This window comes from Polypterus senegalus, chromosome 14, assembly GCF_016835505.1.
Source record: "Polypterus senegalus isolate Bchr_013 chromosome 14, ASM1683550v1, whole genome shotgun sequence".
In the NCBI taxonomy this organism is placed as follows: Eukaryota; Metazoa; Chordata; class Cladistia; order Polypteriformes; family Polypteridae; genus Polypterus; species Polypterus senegalus.
Window position 1 is genome coordinate 120,933,100 of NC_053167.1, and position 13,992 is coordinate 120,947,091.

At 39.4% G+C, this 13,992-nt stretch overlaps 1 protein-coding gene across 1 annotated transcript in view; it reads left to right on the plus strand.

Annotated features, from left to right (window-relative positions):
• Positions 1–13,992, plus strand: part of LOC120514865 (BMP/retinoic acid-inducible neural-specific protein 3-like) — a 472,658-nt gene that overhangs the window by 384,798 nt on the left and 73,868 nt on the right. Inside the window, exon 6 of the mRNA XM_039735477.1 lies at positions 9,287–9,523. Coding sequence (XP_039591411.1) covers positions 9,287–9,523 — 237 coding nt within the window. The remainder of the gene's footprint in view (positions 1–9,286; positions 9,524–13,992) is intronic.

Consider the following 13,992-nt stretch of genomic DNA (forward strand, 5'->3'; position numbering starts at 1 on the left):
CTGTAGAATTCGACAGTAAGTCCATCAATACCTTGAGCTTTCCTGGTGTTTAAACTTGCCATTGCCCATGAAAGTTCTTCAAGGGTAAGCCCTCCCTGTAAAGCTGGTAACTCCTCCTCTGGCACCTTGCGGCAGCCCCTTAGTAAAACCTGAACAAGCAGTGTCCTGTTCCACCAGCTCAGATGAGAAAAGTTTAGAATAGAAACAGAAAATGCCCTGATTTGAGAAGAACTTCTCATCTCACTTCCAGAGGGGGTCACGCAAACAATGAATCATTCTGCTTTGGCTCTGTTTTCTTTCCAGCCCAAAAAAGTACTTGGTTGGAACATCACTCTCAGTTTCGGCTTGAAAACGGGCTCTAACCAAAGCACCTTGGACTTTATAATCAGTCAGTTGTGCGAGGGCAGCCTTTCTCACTTTCAACATGTCCAGGTTCTCACTGCCCTTAGAGGAGTCAAACTCCTGCTGGAGTGCTGCTATCTCTTCTTCCAATGCTTTCATAGAATTATTCAAGCTCCATGTGACATTCAGAGTATACTGCTGACAGAACTGGCGAATCTGCACTTTACCAACATCCCACCACTGACTCAGAGAAGAGAACTGATATATCCTTTCATGCCACTGTGTCCAAAAGTACTTAAAACAATTTTTAAAATGGGAATCCTGACATAAAAGCTCATTAAAATGCCAGTGAGAGCTTTTTGACTTTAAAGATGACATAAGAACATTGCAGGTAACTATTGCTTGATCAGAAAAACTTGTTGGCACAATGACACATGAATTAAAATGGTTAAGATGATGGTTAAAAGTATAAAACCGATCTGGCAAGTGAAAGAGTGCCACCTCGCACCGGTGCCCACATGTGCTGCCTGTCACCCTCATTCAGCGCCCTCCACACATCCTTCAATTCATATCACTCAATGAGCACTTTCAGCTCTTTGGCAGCTCGCAGGTGGGTCTCTGCATGATTGCTGTCCAGTGCATCATTAAGGGTGCAGTTAAAATCCCCACCTAAAAACACACATTCATCCAGGTCACACTCTGATAAAGTGTGCTCAAGACATTTAAAAAAGCACACTCTTTCTCTGCCAATTGTTGGAGTATAAACATTAATAAAAACCAACCGGCTATTTTCCAAATCAACCTTTACTTTAAGGATCCGCCCTCATATCACTTCATAGGCAAACACCGATGTCGGACATACTTGTTTGGATATACCAATGGCAACATCAGAGCAGCGTGTTGACTGGTGAATAAAAAAAACATCTCCTCCCCAGTATTTCTGACACTCAATTTCTAGAGCATTTTCGCTATGCATCTCCTGCAGGTAAGCCACTGTCAGATGCTTCCCTCTCAGGAAGTTGCACACTTTTGCTATCTTAAGAGGGCTCTTACAACCGGCAACATTAAAACTCCCAATTTTAAAATTGGTAAAATTGATAATAGAACCAAAAAAAAAATGCTATAATACCATTAAGTAATATAAAAAGTGCAGAATTTTGAGCCATTATTAACAAGTTGCTAAATTAGCAGAGGAACGTAACTTTCTTAAAATATTTCCAAGCCTCCACCCCTTCTTGTTCGAAAAAATCTCAGTACCCGATCTTTGCTTCATTAACCGTTTAACGGAGGAAATAAATAATTTAACATCCAGAAAAAAGTTCTGTTCATCCATTCTTTTCCCTTTCAATCAAAAAGGACCTAATTCTGTAGAATCCATTTCTTTCTGTGGTGTCCTGACTACTTTCTGACACAACGGAGGAATCAGTTAAATAACCGTCCTCCCCGAAATCTTAAACTGAGGACGCTTCCGTGTCAGCCGCAACTGCAGTCTCTTCAAAACTTCTTTTTTTAAAAGCAACTTGCTCATCTGCCCCACAGTGTCTTTTAACAGCCTTTGGTGTTTTGAAAGTACTATCGGAGCAGACACACTCCATGTCCATATCACCCCATATGCATGGGACCACCAATTCTTTAGCAGAGTCCTATATCTCCAAGACACCCAACTCATTAGCAGTGTTTCCTGACTCTGATACAGGGGGGTCCTGATTTTCAATGTCCCTATTCAGTTTGGGATCGACATTAAGTGAATCACTGATCAATTGGACCAACGCAGTCTGATCGCTAGCAGCGTGTTCATTATGAGCAGAAATGATCCCGCCGCTACTTCCTGCTGTGCTATTAAATGCAGATGCCTTCTTTTCTGCATCTGTCTGATCCCAGGGAGGTCGGGGGTCAAATCTGGGGTCAGTTGTTTGTCTTCATCTGCAGCCTTATCAACATCTGTGCAATCTCTGGCTACATGACTAGCTTTGCCACATTTAAAGCATTTCATCGGTTCTAAGGTGACAGAAATAACATATTCGTAACCATCCACTTAGAACCTCAACGCTACGTTTAACTCATCTTCTGTATTTTTTAAAATCATTAAAACTTGCCTCCGTAAAGACATCACATGTTTCAACTGGGGTGCTTTACAACAGTATTTGTTTAATCTACAAGATTACACGTCCAAAGCAAGATAGCTCTCTTTCAAGGGGCTTGTTAGAAAGAAAAGGAGGTACATTAGATAAGGTAATCTTTTTTACTGGAGTTGTAAGAGGCATTATGGGAGTTAAAGTGTCCCTTATAACAACTCCATTTTCTACCAATCTATGAACAAAATCTGTTGTAGCAACAAACACAACCACTGCACTGCTCATTCTTGAGACTGAATGAACATTGTCACAGCCTATGACATTTCCTACAGCCAATACACATTCTTCCAGAGAACAGGTCACTTCTGGCATCACTCCATTTTGTCGGGAGAGTTTTTTTCTAAATCACCGTTCCGAAAACCGACCCCTCCTGAGGAGGCCAATCTGGCCTTCCTCAGAATAAACCACTCCAACAAAAAGATAAACAGTTAGAGACAGAATATCAATTAAGAACAAAAAAACAGGATAAACAAACAGTAAAATCCATCCATCATGCTGTATCCTAACACAGAGTCACAGGGGTCTGCTAGAGCCAATCCCAGCCAACACAGGGCGCAAGACAGGAACAAACCCCAGGCAATCTGCACCTGCATGTCTGTGGACTGTGGATGGAAACTGGAGCACCCGGAGGAAACCCACTTAGACATGGGGAGAACATACAAACTCCACACAGGGAGGACCCGGGAAGCGAACCCAGGTATCCTAAGTGCAAGACAGCAGTGCTACCCACTACACCACCGTGCTGCCCAACAATAAAATCACAAACCTTCAAACTCTCCCGCTCTCACTCTCAATTTCTCACAGAGCTCCACCCACTCACCGCTCTCATGACAGAAAGAAAGAAAGAAAGAAAGGGTCTAGTCATTCTTACAGCAAACTTATTGTCTATAATACTTTTAACATTTTAAAGCTGAAAAGAAAGATAACTTAGATCCATCTGTAATAATACCATCATACTGTATTTCTCCACACTCCACTTGTTAAGCCATTGTTTTATTTGTTTATTTTGTATGTAATCTTTTTATGGTTAGCTGTTCTTTTTTGCTGATCTGTATAATACCAAGTGGTGACATTATGAAATTTAATTATAGCACTTTAAAAGTATAAATACTGCGGCATCACTTCATTTTATTATGTCTAGTGGTTATTGGAACAAGATCATTAAAATAGCAGGCTCAGTTATTGGACACACTCTGGATCCCCTGAAAGAATGAAAACAAAACTGAGTGCCATTATGAACAATGCTGAATATCGCCTCCCTGACACACTAACACTGAGGACTTTCAGCCAATGAATCATTGAAACACAACTGGGGCTCCGTTATACCAACAGCAATACACCTCTATAATGTCTAACTGTGACTGGGACAGCCAAGTCAGAAGTTTTCTTCCTTTTAAAAATTCTTGCTTTATAGTCATTCTGGTGTGTGATCAGACCAAAGGGTATTTGTATATATATTTATTTACTTACTTATTTATCTAGTTATGTGTTATTGATTTCAAGAGCTGGAAAAAGCATAAAATCTATCATATAGTTTCTTTCCTATCTATCTATCTATCTATCTATCTATCTATCTATCTATCTATCTATCTATCTATCTATCTATCTATCTATCTATCTATCTATCTATCTATCCGGGTGAAGTTAAATCACCATCAATGTTAAGGATCTCACTTAAGCTCTCTACACAGTTAATTGTGTGAATATCATCTGCTAATCCAATCCTAGGATCTTCCTTATCTCACCACAGAGTTGTGGGGTTCTGATACCCATCCTGGCCGTATCTGGTGTAAGGCAGGAACCAACCCTCTATGTGAGGTCAATCCATCCTTACAAACAGGTTCCCACTCTCATTAAAACTGGGCTAAATTAGAGTTGGTGGTCATCATAATCCACACATTTGGGGGAAATTAGAATAAACGTATACAGCCAAGGGCAGGCGAAACAAGAAATGGAGCTGGCACCCTTTGAGCTGCCCCTACCGTGCCACGATGAATCACTTAACATATTCTATAAATAGTCACAGCAGAATTGCTTTTACAATAAAGAGATACAATATGTGCAATTAAAAGATGAACAATTATTAGAATAGACAGGGTTTACTGCCAAGATGACTTCTTGTTGTTGGAAAGTTTTAGAATGTTCCAACAACTTCATCCATTTTTTATTATGACATTATTCACTGTTAGAGAAAATCACCAGAACAACATAAAACTGATTGCATTTTATCTGGAATAAAACTGACATTTATTTTATTTTATATTTGACTGCAGTCTTTGACATTTCAAAACTATGGAATAAAACATTTGCATATTTCCCTTCATTTCTGATTTTTATTCATTTGATCATTAATTCTGGTTCAGTTATAATATGCAATGTAATTTAATGACACGCTGTAGCCTTTAAAGGCTCATGTCTTATTGTTGTTCTGTTTTATTTCTAGCATTATTATGTAACAGGGGAACAATGATTGTCATAATCTGTTTTTCTCTTAAATCATTTTGTAAATTACATTTTTAAAATATCTGATTAATTCCCTTTAAGGCATGATGGTGATTAAGCAAAAATGATTACTATTATTCTCAGTAAGAGACTTACCATGTTGGAACTATTGCTGATTATATTAATGTTAAGACATAAAAAAACAGATTTAACTGAGAAACAAACCGTTTTCAGTACTCGTTCATTAGATAATAACAGTGCTATACTTTTGGGTTATTCCATTTTCTTTTTATTTTGAGGCAATTTTGCAATTAATGAAAATTTTGACAATGTTGAAATATTTTACCCTCATATTTCGGTAGTCATTTTGTAATTTTTTTTAAATATTTTTTGTAACTTAACCCCCTTAGCTAAATCTACAATGCCCTCCATAATGTATGGGACAAAGTCACATTTTTCCTTGATTTACCCTTCTACTCCACAGTGTAAAATTACAAATCAAACAATTCAGATGTCCTTAAAGTGCACAATGCAGACTTTCATTTATGGGAATTTGAACACATTTTGGAGGAGTAATGACAGCACATTTTCTACGTGCCCCATTTCAGGGCACCATCATGTTTGAGACAGTTGGTGTCCCAGGTGTTTGTGATTCCTCAGGTGGGTTTCATGGCTTCATAAGACACCTTGGCTTGTTCTACCCTTTGAATTCTGTAGTTTACATTGTTCCCCATGTGGACAAGAGCTATCCCAATGAAAGTAGCCATTATGAGGCTGTAAAACAAGAGTAAAACCATTGGAGACATCAGTAAAACCTTAGGGTTACCTAAATCAACTATCTGGAATAACATGAAGAAGAAAGAACACACTGGTGAGCTCAGGAATCGCAGAGGGACTGGTAGGACACAGAAGACCTCCATTTTTGTTGACAGAAGAATCCTCACTATGGTAAAGGAAGAGCCTCAAGGGCCTGTTTGACAGGCCAGAAACAGGCTTCAGGAGGCCGATGTGTGTGTGTCTTCATGAACAGAAATACAGAGGGCACACATCAAGATGCAAACCACTTGGTAGTCACAAAAACAGGATGGTCAGATTGCAGTTTTAGAAAATGGATTTAAAAGAGCCTGCAGAATTCTATGAAAATGTCTTGTGGACAGATGAGACAAAGATGAACCTGCATCAGAGTGATGGCAAGAGCAAAGTGTGGAGACGAGAAGGAACCTCCCAAGATCCAAGACAGACCACGTCATCAGTTAAACATGGGGGTGGGAGTGTTATGGCTTGGGCATGCATGGCTGCCACAGGTCCTGGCACACTTCTCTTCATTGATGATGGAACTGCTGATGCAGTTGCACAATGAATTCTGGGTGAATAGAAAAATCTTATCTGCTTAAATTCCAGTAAATGACTCCAAACTCATTGGACAACGATTCATCCTTCAATGAGATAATGACCCCAAACATATGGACCAGGCAACACTGGAGTTTTTTAAAGCTAAAAAATGGAAAATTCCTGAATGGCCAAGCCAGTCATCCCATTTAAATTCAATTGAACAGGACTTCCATATGCTGAAGAGAAACCTTAAGGGGGCAAGTCTCCGAAACAAGCAGGAGTTGAAGATGGCTGCATTAGAGGCTTGGCTGAGTATCACCAAAGAAGAGAAGTTCTTTAGCTGCTAAGATCCTCCGGGCATCTTGTTGGCAAAAGAAAGACCACTGTCTAGTAAATTCCTGAAGGAACTTATTTTACATTTGTATTGCTTTTAGATCTATCAGCAGCTCACATTAACTTCTCTACTCCATCCATTATATAGTCCATCCATCCATCTATTATCCAACCTGCTATATCCTAACTACAGGGTCACGGGTGTCTGCTGGAGCCAATCCCAGCCAACACAGGGGGCAAGGCAGGAAACAAACCCAGGCAGGGCGCCAGCCCACCGCAGGGTACACACACACACTAGGGACAATTTAGGATTGCCAATGCACCTAACCTGCATGTCTTTGGACTGTGGGAGGAAACCGGAGCACCCAGAGGAGACCCACGCAGACACAGGAACATGCAAACTCCACACAGGGAGGATCCGGGAAGCAAACCCAGGTCTCCTAACTGCAAGGCAGCAGCGCTACCACTACGCCATTGTGCCGCCCTCTGTTATATAGTCTTTAGAAAAAATTATTTTGTTATAATCGGGATGTGTAGGAATTGCAGGTAGCACTTCATTTTGTTTTTTTTTCAGCTATCTTCGAATGGGGTGGTTTGAGCCGAGACTCTAATGAAGTGATGATTTCACTCTGTCGAAGATATTGAACTTTTCTTATCTATTTGTCCTTCTTTTCTCTTATCTTTCTATTATAATAAAAAAAAATACTGGGATGAGACAAGAATTTTTAGCCCAACTTTTTCAGAGAGATACTTTCAAGTCCTGCAAGGCAAGACTTTGTATCAAGAGATTTAGAAATAAAAGACTAAGAGTAGATGACAAAGTAGAACATCGTAAAGAGATTCAAAAACATTGGCGCGATACACATGCAGAGAAGGTTAGAGATAATAAAAGTACTAAAATTAGTCTCAAAAAAATGATAGTAAAGATTGCATTAGCACAAACAAACAGAAATTATTACTCAGGGAAAAGAGATCGAATATATTGGTCAGATTTAAACTTTAAATTGGAGACTTGTAGATCGTCTAATTCGTGTTGCCATCAGGGAAAAGTAGTGTTTCTTCCCAATAAAGAGGTGTATCCGTGAAAAGTAAAAGATTTGTCGTTTGGTGAAAGTAAAATCCACATACGCGAGCGGCAAAGACACAAAGCAGCTGGCACGTAGGGGGGTTGACAAGCGAAGCAAGCAGGGGGCAAAGCCCCCTAGTATCTTTAACAACAATGAAAAATTGTTAATAAAAACAAAAGAAAAACGTTTACTGTGTGAAATGCAACCAAACTAACTGGATATTAAAACAAAGTAGATAATCATCTCCTGATTTGATACAAAGTGTAAAAACACAGGTAGTAGGCCAGTTTTGGCCAAATTTGGTTTCTTAACTATCTGCATGTGTAGAAGAGAGCAGAGCAGAGCAGAAAAGTTTACACATTTAGACACACTCACTCAGACTAAATCTAAAGTACTACACCAGATCTTGGGATGTAGAATGAAAGCACAGTGTCTGGCACAAAAGCATTCAAATAATGGAAGTAAATGCAGTCTACACAAAATGATGACTGGGCTGGGAGTAAACCACAGGACCCTAAAATTATGAAGCTTCTGATGTAACCATACCCCCTTCAACACAATTTGGTCCTTTCTTTTTGTTATATAGCACTAATTTCATTAACATAAAACACTGTTTTTCAACCAAGGTTCCGTGAGTGCTAACCAAGGGTTCCGCCGAAAAAGTCCTAATGATATAGGACATACTGGTGGATAATTGCACGGGGTTCCGCGAGCAAGGTAACCATTCGCGCAGGGTTCCACTCCAGCGAAAAGGTTGAAAAACACAGACATAAAAGTTCAAATTCTTCAATGATTAACAAATGGAAATTTTACAGTCAATATGTTAATATTAATAACATATTCAAATAAAAGAACCAACCATAAGCCTGTGTCACAAAAGGTAGACACAAGAGTCATAAAAAGGTTTGGGGCAGCCCCCGTACACTATTCCCTGGCTGCAAATGAATAAATTGCTAGCACTGATGTACTCAGAACGGAGTCCAAAACAGAACTGATTAGGTTAAATATGGTGGCTTTACAGGCCAGAAAACAAACTGAAGTCATTGAGGCGAAAGCGGAAGGGTGGTATTCCATAAGTTTGGACCCGGACATGATGCAATCAAAAGGGACTGAACAGAAAGTCTTTTCGGTTATGGGTTCTTCACTGGAAGTGACGTCATCCAAGGATCCGAAACCGGAAGTGACATCATTAGGGCCAGGCGGAATTTCCCATTAACGGTCTGCAGGAAAGTGAGAAGAAAGGTCAGTGCACTCCGCCACACCCCGGTCTCGTGTAGAATTACTTTCATTTAGACCCTTTAGCTGCCTCCCATGTGCACGTATGTGACACCTGCAAATTACTCAATACAGTATGGTCAGGAGCATTAGAGGCAACTGATGAGGAAAAAACAAAAATTTAATACCAATTAAAAAATAAAAGTACCTTGGAGGATCCATGGTGTTCTTAGAAATGAAAGCATCGGCATACTGGGGCAAGTTGGCTAGCCAGTCCTTTCCTGTAAGATACTGAAGTATGCAGTCAGAAGTATGTGCTCTGTCTAAACCTGTGCTGATGCTACATGAAGTGAGCCAAATGAAAGTAATATAAACCCTAACGTTATTCATTTTTCTTTTTTTTTTTCTTTCATCTGCAAGGTCTGCAGGTTATCCTTCCTGATTATTTAAAAGAGAAATTTGTCCAAGCTGCCCTCAGTTACATTGCCTGCAACACAGAGGGAGGCTTCGTCTGTAAGAACAACGACTGTTGGTGTCACTGCGATCCCAAATTTCCAGAATGCAACTGCCCATATACTGACATCCAAGCAATGGAAGAAAGCCTAAATCGGATTAATGAAGCTTGGATTAGCATTTACAAGGAGTTTGAAGATGCAGGTAAAAAAATAAAAAATACTGCAAAGAAACATAGGAATTTGAAAATACTTTGTAGCTGGTGATGCATGTACAATGAAAAGGTTGAGTTAAAAGAGAAACAATTGGGGCTTTGGTATGTTGGATGGACTTAGGGCACATGGGCACTAATTTCTGCCTGGCATTGTCTGTGTGCACATTTTTCCAACTTTTCTGTAGGTTTTCTCTGTTAAGCCCGTTTTCTTGGAGTGATATGAATGTTTGCTTGGCTCATTATTAATTATGGAATGCTGATTTATGCCTTGTATGTGGCCTGTGAAGTATTGACATCCTTTCCAAGGCTTTTTCCTGCCTGGTGCTATAATGGAATGACCAGGTACAGGAAATAAATGGATGGAATTTAAGGAATGGTATGATGATGCAGAAAGTATAGTTTGACTTTTTACTTTTTAGTTGGGTTTATTTCTGTTCTTTCAGGGTTTGGATGGGCTACTCATGTGACTTGCTGATTAATTCTGACGGTGTATAGTTTTGTTGATATGTTATCAAGCTATTCTAAATCTACCCATTGTGGATATATAAGTAACTCTATGAGGTATTGGGTATAAATCATCATGCCCAGTTCTTACTAACCTGACTAAGCTGGTATGGGAAACTAAATGGAGAAAAGACATACTTGAATTAAAATATGCAGTTCAGTTTTGTTTGTAACAATGATGGTGTCCAACGGAAAGATACAAGGATAACTGTGTTCTCTGAACAGCTCATTTAGACTTTCAAGGTAAGACTTTGTGTGTTTTTCTGGTCATTGATACTATGGATGTTCTGAGGTTCATTGTGACTGGTAACAGCTCTACAGCCTCTCAGTTTTTTCTCATTTTCATCCAAATTTGCTGCACCTCTTCCCACTTCTACTACTGAAATAATATGGGTAAGGGGGCATTGGTTAGTTTAAGTGCCATGCTTTACTGTATTGTGACCTTGCATATTTCACAGCTCTACTGTAGTTTTGCACTATTGTTTTTTTATTTGGCCATACCATCTACAGGCTGTGGTAGCTCTAGGAGCAGTTTTTAGAAATGAGGATGTTATGGCTCAAAAAATGGTAGGCTTATGTACTTACATGTTTACCTTATAAGGGCCGACCCCTTACCCAGACCGGCCACTACACTACCAAGACTTATTCCTTGGATTACCTGAGGTTTCTTGCTCTAATAACAAGCCATACTTCTTACAAGTTGTCATATCTTTCCTGACACAACAAAATAAGCAGAAACAGTAAACAGATATGTAAAATTAAACACTGATATTTTGGAAAAATGAAATAGACAAATATTCAACAATATATATATATATATATATATATATATATATATATATATATATATATATATATGCAAACCACCACTTATCCCAAAAACACCAGTGAGTAATTACTCTATATAAGAATAAAAATATTTCCATTAAACCCTCCCTTGCCCCTAAACAGTAAACAAAACCACATAACACAAATACAAACATGGATCGGATAAACACAGCAGTTGAAAACGTTGTGAAGAAGGTGCCCCAAAATCAAGTCCAGCATTATTGAAACTGGTTTTGGTGATATTGTGCTTCTTCCCGACAACAAAACGACCTCACCGTATACGTCCTGCCAATAGTTGTAATGAATCCGACCTCTGGGGTTTCTCAGCTTTGGCTGTCGTGATGTAGGATCGGTAGTTGAAAAAGCAGGCAGTGAAATTAAGCAATAAATAGAAGTGATGATTTTGTAGATCGATGGTAAATTGTCTTCTTTTCCTTTATCTCCCTCTCTCTCCTCACCTCTCGCCTTCCGTTTCGCTTCTCTCTTTTAAATGTAACATGTCCCGGATGTATCTGGTGTGTAAACAGGTGATTTCCGTATTGGGGCTGCAGTCTCTCTCCATCATCCTTCCCCTCTGCACTTATGAGGACAACATTCCCTGACACACACATAACAGACAGTAAATGGGATGATGAAAGCAAAATGCAGTCAGCACAAACAGAGAATATACTATTATGTAGCCCCGCGACAACCTTTCTGCCCTATAGTTTAAATTTAGAAATCAAACAATTCAAACATTATTTTAAGTGTACATTAAAGGGTATTTGCATACATTTCAGTCACATCATACAGAAATAACAACACTTCTACAGAGTGTTTCAAAGCACCATAATGTCTGGGACACGGCAATGGCAAGTCTATTAAAGCAGTCAAATTGAGTACTTTGTCGCTTATCTCTTGAATGCAATGACTGCTTGGTCTGTGATTCATATATATCACCAGGTGCTAAAAATCTTTTCTGGTGGTGCTTTACCAAGACTCTAATGCAGCCATCTTCATCTCCTGCTTATTTTGGGGGCTTGTCCCCTTAGGATTTCTCTTCATCTTATGGAAGGCTTGCTCAGTTGGACTGAAATCAAGCTTTGAAAAACTCCTGTGTTACTTTAGCAGTATGTCTGGGGTCATTATCTTGTGGTAGGATTAAGCGCCGTCCAATGAGTTTATTGACATTTGCCAGAACTTGAGCAGATCATAAGTTTCTCTCCACCTCAGAATTCATTGTGCACCTGTCATCAGCAGTTCCATCATCAGTGGAGAGAAGTGTGCCAGTATCTTTGCCAGCCATACCTGCCCAAGCCATAACACTCCCCCACCATGTTTAACAGATGACGTGGTCTGCTTTGGATCTTCAGCAGGTCCTTTTCGTCTCCACACTTTGTTCTTGCTATCACTCTGATGCAGGTTCATCTTTGTCCTTTTTCTCAAGCTGTAATCAGAAGCTGAGATATCTTATGAAGCAATGAAACCCACCTGAGGAATCACAAACATCTGTGACACCAGTTGTCCCAAACATTATGATGCCCTGAAATAAGGGGACCATGTAGAAAAAGTGTTGTCATTTCTACATAGTGAAACCGAAATGTATGCAAATACTCTTAAATGTAAGCCTGCAATGTTCACTTTAATTACTTCTGAATTGTTTGACTTGTGACTTGTAAATTTTGGAACAGAAGGGTAAATCAAAGAGCAATCAATGGCTCTTTATGTTGAGTTTAACAGTATTAATTTTTGCCGTGAAGGAGCTCTCCCCTAATTAGCCAAATAGACATTTTTCTTTCCTATAAAAACCAGGAAATATCTTCTCAAACTTGTTTTCTTCTTATCTGATGGATACAGGTGAAAGGCACCACCACAAATCTTTCTTCTTCCATTATGGTTTTTAAAGATAATGTGAAGTAGAAGCAGGCAACCTTACAGAATGGGCTGGACTGTCTTCAGTGACCCTCTGGGACATATCACATCCAACACACTTCTAACTTCCTCCTACCCCTATTTGCCCAGCAGGGTTTGCCCAAGAAAAGCTATGATTGACAAATCCAGGTATAAAACACAAAATGACATTCTCAGAAACACTTAAACCAATTCATGGTCACATCCCTGGACAGGGAACCAGTGCTTCATAGCAGAGGTCAGTGAGGTACTGGTATTTCACTCTCTCTTTTTCCAGACTGCTGTCCCATCAAACATCTGTCTCAATTTCCATTCTCTCCTGCCCACTTTTTCCTACTCCCAGAACAACTTCTATTCTGCTCCCGGCTGCATTCCTACTTTTCTTCTAAAAGGGCTTTGATATGGGAACATAGACAAGGAGGATTTTTATCACAGAAGAATCTGTAAGGGAAAATAAAAACCTCACCCAGGTCTGAGTAAGTGTGTTAATGATTGTTTTTTTCCTTTTTCACCATACAGTTGGAGTTGATATTCCTATCGTCTTTCTCAGCGTTTGACCCATGTTAGAAACAGGATCTGCCGACTTGAACGTCTCTTAACATTTCTTCTGATCTAGGGTATCTTCCAGGCTGCCTTTAACTTAAAACTAGCACTTTTTGGGGGATCCATATGGCCATTTGCTTTGTGTGTTGAGATGAAGGGCAGTCTTTGCTACTGAGTTTTCTTCGTATCATACTGTATAACTTGACCCTAACATCGCAAGCAGGCTTCCTGGATCTTATAGCTGGGGAGGAAAAAGTGACCCACAATACTTAATTATCAAATAGGATGTTTATTAAACAATGATGGATTGAACTCCTACAAAAGATATGATTTGAATAATCCTTTGAGATATTAAATTTAAGGTTTACTCCCCCAAACTACGCGTATCCATTCCCCATACGTCTCCCTACATTTCTCCTGATCTAGAGCGTTTTCCAGGCTGGCTTTAACTTGGCACATCTCTTCTTGGGACATCCATATGGTTGTTTGCTGTGTGAAGGTGAAGGGCAGTCTTTTCCACTGGGTTTTATTTGCCATAGATGACATGACCATATCATCGCAAGTGGGCACCAAATATCTTATTGCTGTGGAAGAAAAATAAGCTACATTAGTTAATTACCAAATAGGAGGCTTATTAAAAACAATAGATTCAACTCCTGTCAATGGTAAGATTTGAATAAGCTTATCTACTTTG